The sequence below is a fragment of the Protopterus annectens genome, chromosome 10.part0, assembly GCF_019279795.1.
Source record: "Protopterus annectens isolate FY-2018-M chromosome 10.part0, PAN1.0, whole genome shotgun sequence".
Lineage (NCBI taxonomy): Eukaryota > Metazoa > Chordata > Ceratodontiformes > Protopteridae > Protopterus > Protopterus annectens.
In genome coordinates, this window is record NC_056744.1 from 1,571,430,699 (window position 1) to 1,571,446,632 (window position 15,934).

The following is a 15,934-nucleotide window of genomic DNA, read 5'->3' on the forward strand; positions in this document are numbered from 1 at the left end:
GAGGCAATCATAAAAAGAAAAGAAATGATACAAGACAAATATTAGATGTTATAAAAGGGGTTTGCATAGAACTGAAACTGATTATTTTATAGTATCAGAAGGTTTAGTTATAGGATAAAGGGAAGTAGTTAAAACACGATTTTCTGATTATCTTACAATATGACTAGAGATAAAGGAAAACAGGATTATATAAAATAGGTAAAGGAGTAAAAAGTATAAATGAGAAAGCATGGAATGAAGAAGGAAAGAGATTAGTAATACACTTATGAAAAGATCATATTACTATGAAAACATTTTATAAAAATCGGTCTGTACTGTGGATGTTATTTAAGGAAAATATATTGTTTTATAGTGATAATATGATGTGAGAAAAGTAGAGAAAGAAAAATATAAAATAACATATAACGAAGCATTGAAAGATTTAGAACACAATGATAGAAAAACTATAAAAGAACATATAACGATGCATTGGAAGATTTAGAACATAATGATAGAAAGTACTTTGACAAAGAAGAATTATATGAAAGAAATCAAGAAAAAATAAAATAATTGTTATATAAGCAAATACATTTTTACAAGGAAAAAGAGAAGTATCATGTTACTGAAGCAGATTAGTAAAGGAAGATGATAGTGTAATGAGAGAAAAAATGTAAAAGGAGAAATAGAAAGAATTCAGGAAAATATTATGAATACTGTACTACAATCTGCACAAAACCATTTAAAGGAGTGAAAAAATGTGGAAAGTAAAGAAGTTAACAGAAAAAAAGGAGAATAAAGAGTTGCAAAAGAAGATTTCTTTAAATGAGCTAGATAAAGTATTAGGACAAGTAAATATAGATTCAGTTGCAGGGCCAGATGGAATAGGACATGATATGTACAGACATTTAAGTGATTGTCAGAAATATATATGTATATATATATATATATATATATATATATATATATATATATATAAAGATTTTGAATGAATTGTTAAATTAAATAAAGGTTTTATGTATAAAAAAATTATGTAGTGGAATATTTAAATTCACATAGAAATTAAAATAAAAAATTATGTAGTGGAATATTTAAATTCACATAGAAGAAGGAAGATAGAAGACGAAAAAGGAGATCCATATTACTGAATAATAATGATTAGAGGATCTCTATGAAAATAATATGAAAGAGATTTGAAACTTCTTCTTCTTTCGGCTTTTCCCAGTTAGGGGGTCACCACAGCAGATCACCTGTCCACTCATGATTGGCAGTGGAGGTTTATGGTGTCGAGTTTCCAGCCCAACCTTCCACAGAAGGCACACACATGGATGCACTCACACCTAGGGCCAATTTAGAGTGTCCAATCCACCTACAGCATGTCTTTGGGATATGGGAGGAAACCGGAGCACCCAGAGGAAACCCACGCGACCACAGGGAGGACATGCAGACTCTGCACAGAAGGCACCCCAGCGAGGATCGAACCGGAGAACCTTTTGCTGTGAGGCAGCAATGCACCACTGCGGACACCCATTAAAGAGTTTTGAAACTAATATGGAAACTATTATAGAAAATAGTATATATAGTGAAGGGAAGGGCTGTCAAGAATTATTAATGATAGAGAAACTGTGGATGGCATTATGAATAGAAAAGAAGGAGTGAAAATCATGATAGAAGACCTTAATAAGGCATTTGATACAATTGCCTATGAAATGTTATGGATAATAATAAATGAATATAATATAAGTGAGAAAGTTAGGAAATTATGTATGTCAGCATATAGTAATAATAAAGTAAAAATACTTGTAAATGGCTGGTTAAGCTAGAGGTAAATATGGAGAGTGGTATAAGACAGGGATGTCCAATGAGTTGTATAGTCTTTGCATTAATTATGACTGTGATAGTATGTGAAATAAATTTCAAAATGAAGGAGGTGGGGTATATAGCACCTGAAGGGTTAAGAACTCTAGTCCTGTTAGCATATGCAAATTACATTATAATAATGCAAAAAAAAAACCCCAAAATTTGGATAACATAAATAATTTGCACAAATGAGTGCCTAAAAGTGATAGGAATGACTTTAACTAAAGAGAAAAGTAAAGGCATAGGTGATGTAGTAAAGATAAAGGAGTATATGTTTTACAATGAATTAAATTCTATGTTGAGTATAAAAATGTTGAATAAAGATGTACTTACAATTCAATGGGAAAAAAAACAGCAGTAGAAATAAAATAAATATGTCTTTTCAGGAGAACTTATAAATTATCATTCAGAAAAAAGCTTTAATTGATAAATTTAGTGCTGAATGGAAAAATAGCATACTTAACAAGTGTATTTATGTTGCCAATAATATTTGAAAAGGAATTATTACAGATTTGTTTTCATTTATAGAAGGTTCTAGATTAAACTAAGCAAAAATACAAGTAAATGAAGAAGGAGGTTTAGGGTTAGTTAATCCAGTGGTGTATGCTGCTTCATTAAATTGGTACAAAGTGTTAAAGTGGCTAAATGAAAAAGATGAGAGATTAGTAGCAAAATGTATGAATATTAAGTATGATAAATTTTGGGGCATGGTAAAAAAGGGTAAAATAGAAAACGATTGTATAAATGAAGAAATAAAATGTTACCAAGAAAAAACATTTTTGTGGAAAATAAAAATGAATGCTATAGGAAAAAAGACAGAACAGTATAGATAGCATAATAATGTAATGATAAAACATTACTATGTCAAACCATGGAAAACTCTAACAGATGAAAACATAAAGCCATACAAATAAGAAGCAAATGATGTAATCAGAAAGTAGCAAATGATGTAATCAGAAAGTAGATTGTCAAGACTTTTTGTGGCGACTGCTCATAGATAAATTGCCAGTAAAAGGAAATATGTCATTGTGAAAAACTGAAAGGCTGCCAGCCCAGCCAGATAGAATCTTGTAAATAATTCTATGTGATTTGTAAAAATTAATATAATCCACAGGCTAGTTTTACAAATGTAAAAGAGAACTATATGTTATGATTAAACGATATGTTGTACTGAGCTTCAAAAATGTAACCACAGTTCATTCTGCTGGAAGAAAGTTGATAAGTCAAGCATTTTATGACTGTTTGATCTCAGGGCTCAGAGATGGGATGTCTGGATGAATTAATTATTTCTATTGTCTTAGGACAAAAGATAAATGCTAGATTTTACATATATAATGTATTTTATGGCTGTGGCTTCCTGCGGGTGCACATTACAAAAAGAAATGTAAATTGTGAGTATCTGTTAGCCTGGGAAGCTAAATCAGAACTGTTAAGAATGATATAATCTAAAATGAGTCAGCAGTGATGTATTGTCAATTTAAGACTTTCTCAGAGAGAGAGAGAGAGAGAGAGAGAGAAGAGAGCATTTTGGATTTTGTCTGAAGAACATCCATTCACCAGCACTCTGCCATTGCTCTGTATATATGTAAGTTATTTAGAACATTGTTTCTCTTAGAAATAGATAGAAAATAGTAGGTTTAGTCCAGCTGTTTTCTATATTTATGTCAGACTATTCTATAATATTATTTTAAGCATTTTCCTGTGTCTGAACTCTTGACTAGCACTGTGTTGAATTGAGAAGATTTGTCTTGTGTTTTTATTATTTATTATTAAATAATTTTAAACCTTTCAAATGTGACTGTTTTGTGTAGAGGTAATTTAAGCTCTGGAGAACTTGCATGTATTTAGTGATACTGTAATAAGCCACTCCAATAAGTCTTAAAAGTTCTGGTCACACTTACTATTTGGATAATAATATCGCACAGTAAAATTGAACACCCTTTGGTAAGGGCCTTATTAGTAGCTGATATCAGTGGTTGGTGGCAGTGATTTCTACCTTATAGCCTGGGCAGAGAAGAGGGCATAGCTGGAGAACTTGTGCCAGCCTTCCCCAGGAGCATCTGTGTGTTTGTATATAACACATATCTCAAAGTGTGTGTGTGTGTGTGTGTGTGTGTGTGTGTGTGTGTGTGTGCATGTGTGTGTGTGTGTGTGTGTGTGTGTGTGTGTGTGTGTGTGTGTGTGTGTGTGTCAGCTACTTGTCAGGGACATGAAGCACTGGTTGGACAGAGAGGGTGCTGGAGGTTTTAGCTTGACCACTAGGCTGAGACCTGTAGCCTATACCTGTGTGCTCTTAAGGGAAATTGTACTTTACTGTGTGTGTGTGTGTGTGTGTGTGTGTGTGTGTGTGTGTGTGTGTGTGTGTGTGTGTGTGTGTTGTGTGTGCTTGTTATCCTCCCCAATGTGGATGCTCCTCACTGGTGTTACTGGTGAGGACTGAGACTCCTTGATTACTGGGCCAGTGCACAGGCATCATAGCCATATAAAAAGAAAAGTGATAGAATATGTTTGTATTGTCATGAAGAAGAAACTATAGAACATGTGATTGTGAAATGTAAAAGGGTTTAAAAGTTATAGGGAAAACTATGTAAAGAACATTTATTCGAATATATAAAAGAACTGAATAAAATAACTATGGATATGATTAAATGTGTATATTATAAGAATAAAAGTAAAGAATATGTTAAAAGAACAGATAAGTTATTTTATGTTATGTGGACCATATGGAATGAAAAAATGCATTAAATTATGTTAAAGGGTAAATGGATTTTAGCAACAATATTAAGTAAATTCAGATGGTGGTTATGAAAAACAAAGTGTGAGTCTAATATGTCTGAATATTTAGAATGACTGTAAAGGAAATACAGAATATATGTAAATAGATTTGTATATCTCTGTATTTGTACTTTTGTAAATATTTATAAAATGTAAATATTTTGTAAATAACAGCTTTTTTGTGTATAAATAAAGGATCCCTAGTCTTTTTGATAAGTGCCATGGGAATTTTTATATCCACCTGAGCTACTACCAAGTCAAGCAGACAGGGTCTTTGTTTAACATCTTATCCAAACAACAGCACATTCATGAGTGCAGCATCCCCCATTTATGCTGCACTACAGTGTCAGCAATCAGTCTACCTGACGTGGAATTAGAACCCAGAGCCTTCTACACTAAAGACATGTGTGCTACCTGTTGCACCACTGAAACGGCATTTTATTTGTAACCTTAAACCTAATATTAAGGTGGAGTCTGGGACTACATTGTGAAACTTACCTTAAATACATACATACATACATAGAATGTCTGAATGTATGAGGCAGTAACTGTCAACTGGCAAGTAAGAGAAGGGAGTTAGACAATACTTTCTTCTACACTGTGAGAATTCTGGATGCATCTTGGACACTGGGAAGGACTTGAAAGCCTTAAATGAAAGTAGGATGGGAAACACAAGGCAATGGTTAAGTGAATTCAACTATTACTCAAAAACACACACACACACACACACACACACACACACACACATATATATATATATATATATATATATATATATATATAACTTAAATAGTCTGCAAAAAGTGAACCTCCAGTGTTGCAAACAACCTTAACTCGGTATTCCACATGTGATGCTAGCAAATTCCTATGCAAAGGCTGAATCTCAGCGGAGAGAGTATGTCACAGATACATATCTATGCATCCTATTTATTTTGATAATAGCCCTTTTGCTTGTACAGCATCATTGGTGTTACTTATACCTTTGACTCTGATACTTCTTAGTTTACTAGTAGAGCAATACATCATCCCTCAGTGAGTCTGGTCAAGTACTTCTTTAAGCTTTCCTGTCTTTGGTGGAGTATGCTCACTAGATGGCAATTAATTTACATTATATGACTGTCACGACAGACCCTAGAGGTCTCCTAAGTCCACCTAAAAAGAGATACCATGCTCCATGGTATGTCAATGTGAAGTTCTGAATTCCTGGTATTCTTTCAGACTAGGGAAACACTCCTGAATTTGTCAATGCTTTGAAAGAATATGATAAGATTAAGACTTCAAAACAGTTTCATGAAAACCACACATATCAAATTCCCATCTTGTTGCAGAGTTCCTTCAACAAATTTCTGTGATGGGTTATAGTGGTATGGTGGTCTCAGAAGTAGCATATGGAGCAACTGTTTTGATATACTATGGAATGATCATTTTTCCCCTGGTTGTATGTGACCATTGTGCTGGTATACATAGGTAATGGCTATCTATGGTACAGTGAGGTAAGAACATCGGTACTTTTGATATTTTTTGTTGAGATGGGTTTTCAGTGGGTTGGAGATTTGATGGGCTGGGTGGCAAAATGACTTGTTGACTGTATGAATATTGATATGGTTGGGTGTTCTGCTCCCATTTTTAATAATATTCATATACATTACAAAACTCCTGGATTTAACCAGAACTGCCCCAGGAATCTCAATGCTTATGGCAACCCGCACATATTGCCCAGACTGTGGCCTTTAGTACTCACCTTCATAGCTGTTAATACCCCAGCCAGTCACCCAGCACATCAAGCCATTAGGAAACTCGACATCTGAACTTGGCAAACAAATGGGACGTATGTAGTCTGTGTAAGCTATGGTGTGACTGAGCTGTAGCAAGGCAATGTCATATCCCTTTGCTGGTGCTGTGTAATCCTCGTTTATAATAATCTGCTTGAGAGACATAGTGAGCTGGTTTCTGTTAGGGTGAGAAAACTGATAACATCCTAGGGCAACGGTGTATTGATCCATGTTCTGATTGTAGCTGGAAAAAAAAAACATACAGAATAAAACAGAGTAAAAGATGATAATCTACCAATGTCATGATGATACATGTAGCACATGTCTCTCAATTGTGGGAAGATGGGATTTTTATTTAATGAATTTAAATATTGTGTGAACCAAAATAACAGTTTATAGAGAACCTAGGAATCAATTGCATGAGAAAAAAAAAAACTACAAAAATTCAGTTTTTGAAACTGTTGTACAGGTTTCCTTTATGTATTCACACAGTAGCATTAAACCAGAAATTAATCATTTAATAATCTCAAGTGTCTGATTGCACATTACGTCACAGAAAATTAGTAAACATGGGCAACATATTGCTGAAAAAGTGATGACTGGTGGAGTGAGATGGTGCTCTGAAAATAAAACTGTATACCATATCACGAAAGAACTAATAAGATGAATGTACATACAAACTTATAAAGATATAACGTGTCAATAACTGAGGCTTTGTCACCTGTCAGATCTGTTGCAGCTCTCACAGTTTCAGTTACTTTGAATAACATTGCATAAAAAATGGACAAGACAGTCATGTTTTTGAGCTGTGGAACAGTAACAAATTCAGGAATCCATGTAAAACAATTTGTCTTGTCTATTTTTACACAGTCAACTCGTATCAAACTACTGCAAAATCCATATTGTGGGCATTCAGCTGTAGACATAATTCTTACATTTGTTTACATTTTAAGGAATCTTAAATATCCCCTGTATAGAAATCCTGTGTAAACATAGTAAGCACAGAGACGTGTGCATGCTTGCATAATTAGAAATGTTGCCCATTAAAGTAGAATGTAGTTAATTGTCTTACCTCACAGGGTCTTAACTGCATTTAGTACAAAACATAGTCACGATACTTTAATTCTTAGAATTATATAAAATGAGTTGTAGCTGTGGTTATAAATGGAGACAGCCTCAAAGTGGCAGCTTTGTACAATTGCACAGATACTTTGTAGGCAATATGTATCAACTGGAAAAAAAAAAGATTTTTTAATACCAGAGTCAAGCAAGAACCCTGTTGTCTCAGCAAAAGCCTTCAATGAATATGTAATACAAAAGTATATGTGCCCAGAATATGTAGAGGAAGCAATTAATATTATCTTTCTTATAGCTACTTCATAATTAAGGTGATACCAGCAGAAAACACAATCTTTCAAAGATAGGGCTGTGTCCGTACCCCAGGTGGTTGGATTAATTTTCAGTTACTGACACTGGAGAGCAGCATTATGTGGCGCAGCATTCCTCAGTGTGCATCCTTCAAATAAGATATTAGACTGAAGCCCCATCTGTCTCAGCAGGTGGTAGTTCAGGTGTATGTAAAAGATCCAGTGGCATGTAGCGATTAGAACATGGGTATTTTCCCTGGTGCTATGGCCATATTTCTCCTAGTCTGTATAAATACCATCTCAGGTCTTTCCTGAAAAGAGACCACCAGCCTAGTGGAACTAAACTAGTCAACAAAGGATAGCTAGATAGCTAGATAGATAGATAGATAGATAGATAGATAGATAGATAGATAGATAGATAGATAGAGACAGATAATTATTTTAATGAAATTGCCACGTGTCTGTTGATAATAGATGCAGGGAAAATAATATGAAAGGATTATTAGTATTCTTTTAAACCAATTTAGTCACCTTTCTGAAGCAATATTAAGAACTTTGTGAAATTGTGAATAACCCCATTATTACTCCTATGGATGGTTATTGTTACATTTTATTATGTTAGTAAAAGATTGTCATCTATCTTTTTTTTCATATTTACAGTTTCCTGCTGGGATGCCACAATAGAAAGAACTCACAATACTTCACACCCTAAATTAGCTTATAAGCTACTAATGTCCCACATTAATTCCAAAACCAGATGTGTTACTTCCTGGGAAAACTATCTTGTCACTTATGTCTTTCAGGTAAAACACCCCATTTTAAAATGATCACGCAGTATGATGCAGTACTGAATTCATGTTGCATGTAGTTGATTGTTCAGCTACAGAAGTTAGTTATGTTGATTATAGGTGCTTAGGTAGTTATTAGGCATGCAGTCCAAGCAACCATTGAGAAGCCTAGCTTAAATACCCCGTTGCCCCAAAGCACTGCCTGGGCTATACAGTTGAAGCTACCACTAAATAAACTATATCCCTAAATGTGAACACGTATTTTTTCATTCCTTACACCTCCATACTCTGCCTTCTTCACTTACATCCTTATCGCTCTCTTATTCTCTTTCCTGACTTTCTCTTTAAATATACCATAAGCTTTTTTCCCTCACTTCATATTGCAATTCCTATTTGTATTAGACTAACATATTTAATTTCTCTGCAGACTGTCTTAAAATTTCTCTAAATATTAAATGATTACCTTGTATCGATTCTTAACCAATGTTTTTATATTGTGTCTAATTTATTATAATTATTTAAACTGCAGATGTTTTGTTTTATTTTTGAAGATTGTGAAATTATTGTTCTTAAAATGTTTTATAATAATTTGGATCTTTTCTCCCTGGGCCTTCTCTGAAAATGAGCTTTTGCCTAGTCGGACTTTCCCAGTAATCAAATGTCAGTAAATAAATAAATAAATAAGTTGTTGTTCATGCCATCAGGAAATAATATACAGTGTTTCAAAAACAAACATGCTTTTTGTGAAATAATTATTAGCCCATCTCCGATCTTAATCGCCAACTTTGTGAAAAACAGTAACCCAAATGTTATCTTATCTTATTTATTTATTTATTTTACATTTGTCGACCGAGTTTGTCCGACTGAGCTGGTAGCCCTTTTTCAGCAGAGGTCCGGGGAGAGAATCTCCAACAATTATGTATACATTGTAGTAGTTTAGATTACAATTCAACAATTTGGAGAAAAGTTCCAGGTAACAGTTGTAAGGAACATTAATAATATTTAAATAGAATTTATATTGTAGGGGCAGCCATGGTGGTGCAGTGGTTAGCATTGCCGCCTCACAGCAAGAGGTTCTCTGGTTCAATTCTCGGCTGGGGTGCCTTCTGTGTGGAGTCTGCATGTCCTCCCTATGGTCGCATGGGTTTCCTCCTGGTGCTCCGGTTTCCTCCCACATCCCAAAGACATGCAGTACGTGGATTGGACACTCTAAATTGGCCCTAGGTGTGTGTGTGTGTGTGTGTGTGTGTGTGTGTGTGCCTTCTGTGGAAGGTTGGGCACCAGGCTGGCAACTCAACACTGTAAAACTCCACTGCCAATCATGAGCGGACAGATGATCCACTGTGGCGACCCCTAACCGTGAAAAAGCTAGAAAAAGAAGAAATAGAATTTATATTGTGTACAGACAGATGTTAAGATGAGTTTTTGAATAAAAAGAGTTTAAAATACAGACAGGTTAACTACAGACAAGACAGTACAGGTATATACTTGGGCTTACCCATAACAAATTGATTATAAACCTTGATTTAGAGAATAGGATAGTGGAGGCAATGCAGCATAGTTGAGAAGTGTTGGTTAAAGGAGTTGCAGTAATGAGAAGTAGATAAGGGTGACATGAGAGTAGAAGTAAGTTTAGGTTGAGAAGGAGAAGTGTGATTATGTAGGTAGGGGAGAGAATGAGTAGAGGTTTTAGTGTGCTGCAACAGGTAATAGGAAGAAGAAAACGTTAGGGAGGCTGGGTACAATGGCAGGTCCATTAACTGTTCAGGTATTCTTTCAAGGCTGATTTGAATTTTTTAGCATTGTTGAGAGTCCTGTGGTGATGCTGCGGTAGCGTTGTCGCCTCACAGCAAGACATTGTCCCGTTCGATTCTCAGCTAGAGCGTCTACTGTGGAGACATGCGTAAATGGGCGTACCTTCGTTGAAGGTTGTGCATTAGGGCCGGCAACTCAGCACGTAAAAATCAACTGCCAATCATTAGCGGACCGGAGTTCCACTGTGGTGACCCCTAACTGGGAAAAGCCGAAAGACACAACGTTGAGAGTCCTGATTTCCCATGGGAGTTTGTTCCATGATTTAGCAGGTTGTAGCTGTAAAGGTTGCAGCCAGATTTATTCTTTGCTTGATGGATTTGTAGTAGGTTTTCATCAGAGCTTCGAAGAGTTCTAGTAGAAATGTAGTAGGAAATAAGGGAGGACAAGGTGGGACAGAATGAATGTTGATATAAAATGGAATGAATAACCCTGAACTGTGAGAGAAGAAGGTGGTGGGGAAATTCTAGCCAGTTTAACACTTTTAGAGAGAGAGAGTGATGAGATTTATTTTTTGGTTATCTGCAAATCTGGCTACTTTGTTATATGTAGATTCTAGCTTAGTAATGAGTTATGAGTTAAGGTTTGTAAGGATTTGGGAGCTGTACTCTAGACTTGGCAGTAGATAAGCATGTGAGAGTGATATTCTTGCTTTGTTATTGAGGAAAGTTTTTGTTTCTGTATAAGAGTCCCTGTTTTTGGTGTGTTTTACTGATACAATTGTTAGCATGCAGATCAAAATTTAATTGGTCATCGATTGTGATACCTAAGAGTTTAGTGGAAGATTCAACAGTGGTGGATGTGTTGCTGAGAGAGAGTATGGGGAAGAAGGATTTAAGATTGTTAAGGTTTTTGGGGAGAAAGAGAAAGAGTTTCGTTTTTTTAGAATTCAGTATAAGCTGGTTATTGGATAGCCAGGTTTCAACTGAGTTGAAGGAAGACTGGGTAAGTGAGAGAAGTTCAATAGGAGTGTCGGAAATAGAGATAACTGTGGAGTCATCAGCATATTGGATAAGTGATGACTGAGGACAAGATGTAGAGATTGGATAAGTGATGACTGAGGACAAGATGTAGAGATTGGATAAGTGATGACTGAGGACAAGATGTAGAGAGTAGGTTATGCCCTTATTGATTTTTTTTTTGTCTGGTTTCTAAGTTCTTTGTATTTTTTGTAGGTGGATGGGTAGTTTGGAATGTATCATATTTTCCACATTCTATCCCTAGTATTTATTAAGTTGCAAGTAGCTTTGGTTAACCATGGTGATATTTTGGCTTTTATATGTACAGTGTGGATTGCTGCTAGTGATATTTAGGAAAGTAGAGTTAAATGTAAGTACTGCCTGATCTAGAGGCATTTGGTTCAGAAAAGCCCAGTTGATTTTGGAGAGGTGGGCATTGAGAGTTTCAGGGTGGAAGTTAGTTAGCTTGCAACATGTAATGTATCTGTGTGGGCTAGGGGTATGAGGAGTAAATCAGAGAACTTTTATGGGTGAATGATCACTTAGGGAGTCTGATAGAGTTGTGGGGTTGTGATATTTCAGTGGGTCAGAGACTAATATCCAATCAATTTTGGAACCTGAAGTGTGAGGTTTGTTGTCATGGTTAGGAGTAGAGATTAGTTGAGTGAGGCCATGCAAGTTAATTGGCTTGGCAGAGTTAGGTGAGCATACAGATAACCAGTTTATGTTAATGTCACAGAGGAGGATCATTTCATTATGGATGTGCTGAGAGAGGTAGAAGAGAAAATCTTCAAGTATGGGGGTGTTGACCGAAGGTGGAATGTATATAGCTACTATAGTGACTGTATTATAGTTGTTCAGTTTAAGGTTGGCAATCAGGATTTCAGCAGGAGGGAAGGATGGGAGTTGTTTGTCTAGGAGTGAAAGGGTAAGATGATTGGAGTAGACAAGGTTGGCTCCACCACCTTTTTTCTTTTGACGATCAAGTCGAAGTATGTTATACCCAGAGGAAGAATGTCTTTATCAGGAACATGAGGCTTTAGCCAGGTTTCTGTGGGGGTGATAATGTCAGGGGAGTGGACAGCTAGCCAAGCATGAAGTTTGCTGACTTTATTAGTATACTTATAGTATTCATTGAGTAGAAAGATAAATGTTTTTTGGGAGGGATAGGTTATCCTGAGTGTGGGGAAGTTGGATGTTTTGTGGGTGAGGAAGGAATTGGGCCAGGGTTTGGATGGATGTCACCTGATAGCAGTAGGGTTTTTGATAGGATCTAGGTGTGTAAGAGTGAGGGGTAGTAGTTTGGGTATTTAGGATTACTTTTTGGGTAGTAAGTGGGGTAGGGTGAAGTTTAATTTTGTGGAGTACACAATTTGGGAGTAAATTGGTAAAGGAGTAAATGAAACAGTGCAGTGGGTGAGAGGATATTTCAATAGGTGAATAGCTTTGAAGCAGGTGTTTGCAAGTTAGTTGGATTTCAAAGGAGGTTAGAACATAGAGGAATGGCAGGGAAGGGAGATAGAGGGATAAGTAGATTCTGTGAGTGATGTTAGTGAAGTGTAAAGCAGATAGAAAAGAGAGAGAGAAAAAAGAAAAAAAAGCAAGAGTAAGGCATAGCAGGATGAAGATTAATAGGGTATGGGGGAGGGGAAAGATAATAGCAGTATGTGGGTAGTCCCTAGTGTGAGCTATTTTGGTAAATGTGGAGGTTGTTAGCTGGTGCTGTTGGAGGTGGAGCTAGTTATGTGTGTGTTGAGATGAGGATGGCATATGATTTGTTTGTGGAGAGATGGGGGGTGGGATCAGCAGGACAGGCAATTGCTTAGTTAGCTATAAATCTAATGATATGGGGGTGGGAATGGGGGTTGGGTAGGGGAGCAGACTGAGCCTGAGCATTAGCAAGGGCGAAAAGGAGTGGGGCTACACCCTAGGTATCGAGTAATCTGAGAGACTATCAGTAAGAAAACCAGGTAAGTCTTGTGGGGGGGAGTTTGTATTGAAGTCACAAAGCCCTAAGTAGAGAAGAAGCAAAGCAGGTCAAATATATAGCCAGAAATGGCAGATAAAATATCAAAGAGGAGACTATGTGGGAAGGCAAGCAGTATGCGAGTTTGTAGGAGGGGAAAAGCAAGGAGGAGGTATGAGCAGGAACACTCTGAGATGGGAAGTAATGCAGTTGGAAAGCAAATGAAAAAAATAGGGGCAGGAGAGAAAGCTATGCTGAGGAGTGTAGACAAAAGCTGAGAAGTAATAGCTGAATCGAGGAGGAGGGAGGGGGGCAAGGTGAAGGTTCCAGTGGCAAGGGGGTAGCTGAGACTTTACACTATAGTTAAGCAAGTACAAAAGCAGTATAAAAAAGGCAGGGGATAAGCGCCTTAGCACATACAGTAATTAACTCAGGCAGTTGATGTGTACCTTTTGCTTCTGTAGCTTGCAGGGTATTGACTGTTGAGTGGGGCCCGTGTAACTTAAATGGTAGTGGAGTTAGGGTTATTGGTCACCTGGGAGATATTGCAGGCAGCAATCCCTGAAAAAGAATAAAAGGGAGAAGAAATGTAAACAGGGGGATAAGGATAATTAGCAGAGACAGCCTGGAAGTGGTTAGGAAAGAGAGGACAAGTAGAGGAAATTGAGAAAAGGGAGTAGTTGGTATGCAGTGTGAGGGAAGCAAAAGGAATAGGATAAGAGAGCAGGAAGGATGTGCTCAGTACGCTAACAGTAACTGTGACAGACAGTATATATAAATCACTATCTATCACTAACTAGCAAAAAACAGCAGATTTAAACTCTAATCCAGGTATGCTACTAATAACTATACAGTATATAAAAGAAACTAACTATCAATATACAAAAAACTATCAATATACAAAAAATGCTATCTTGTTTATGTTCTTGATAAAAGTGTTTATGCACTGTTTACTCAGCATTTTTTGTCTTTTGAGAAATTCTTCTGTTTATTTTAGACGGGTGTTTAGTTTCATTTTATATGATAGGTTGCATGGACAGTAAAAAAGTAAATCATACACTCTGATGAACATGTGGAACTCCACTATATTTTAAAACATTTACAACATTTACCATGGATGAGCATGGTCATCTCAATTTTTGTTTAATCAGAGTTCTCATATGACCAGGGACACTAATTTTGCATTTTTCTAGGAAATATACTATAACATCACAAATCTGGCCTGTGTAAATATGTTAAAATGTGTGATTTTATTTGACATTTAAGGCCAGGGCACCCATACATCACCACCTGTTTTTCTTATCATATTTTCTACATATAATGCTGCCAAATTGCTTTATTAAATGTTCCATACCTAGAATATGTTTCACTTTTACATATATATATATATATATATATATATATATATATATATATATATATATATATTTATTTATTTATTGACATTTATTTACTGGGAAAGTCCACTGGGTCAGGACCCCTTTTTCAGTGGAGGCCCAGGGAGAAAAGTTCCAAGAGTTTTACAAAGTATGCAAATTTAGCATAAGTATAAATTAAGTCACATGTATAAAGCAGAGATATGCAATTCAGGACAGTACAGAATTTACATTATTAAATATTTAGGATCACAATATATAGGCAAAGAAAGTTACATGTATAAAAAGCTGAGATATACAACAGTACATTTACTGTATGTGTGTTTGTGACAAAAATGTGAATGACTGTGTACAAGACAGAGGTCAGAGAACCTGCTATGAGACATTTCACATACAATAATTAATTAAGAAGCAGTTTTAAGGTGGCCTGTTTGTTTTGTAGAGGCAGGGAGGGTTATTTAGGTAATGTGATTTTAGTGCCAATTTAAAGATTTTTATACAGTCAATTTGAGTTATGTGGCAGGGTAAGGAATTCCAAAGTTTAGCAATGCTATGTGAGTATAGACATTGTCCAGTTCTTTTGTTAGGTTTGGTTATGGTTAACAGCTGTTTGCAAGAAGATCTTAGTGTTCGTGAAGGAGTATGAGTTTGTAGGATGGGGCTGAGTGCTGGGCAGGTGTTGTGGGCTAAAGTTAGTTGGGTATAATAGATATGGTGGGAAAGCTCGAGCCAATTCATTTCTGAAATAGCTTGGCAATGGTGTGAGCAATTAGGCTTTCCTCAGGCAAATTTAGATATTTTATAATAGCAGGATTGTAGTTTGCTACTAAGGGTTGAGTGAAGGTTAGTAAAGATGGCACTACCATATAGAAGGGAAGGGATGAGTAAGGTACTGGCAAGTTATGTTTTGGTGTGGTTGTCCAGGAAGAGTTTGTGATGATAAAGGTTTCCTAATTTAAAGTGTGTTTTCTTTATTGCATGAAGAATATGTGGCTCATAAGTGAGTTTGTCATCTATTGTCATGCCTAGCAATTTAGCTGTTTTCACTATTTCAATTTCTCTACTATCTTTAGAAAAGATTTTGAAATCTATGTCTGGTGGTTTTGTGGAAAATAGTAAAAGTTTAGTTTTTGGGGGGGTTTTACAGCAGTTGTGCATTATTAAGCCAAGATTCGATTGATCTGAAAGCATTTTGTGTAACTGTAAGGAGGTCCGAGAAATTATTGGAGGTAGATATTATTGTGGAATCGTCTGCATATTGGATGAGATTACCTAGGTGGGAA

General features: G+C 36.1%; 1 protein-coding gene across 1 annotated transcript in view; it reads right to left on the reverse strand.

The window, feature by feature from the left end:
* The window catches only part of LOC122813743 (serine protease 27-like), a 284,170-nt gene that overhangs the window by 114,301 nt on the left and 153,935 nt on the right, over positions 1–15,934 (reverse strand). Inside the window, exon 4 of the mRNA XM_044086216.1 lies at positions 6,353–6,627. Within this exon, the coding sequence (XP_043942151.1) occupies positions 6,353–6,627 (275 nt within the window). The remainder of the gene's footprint in view (positions 1–6,352; positions 6,628–15,934) is intronic.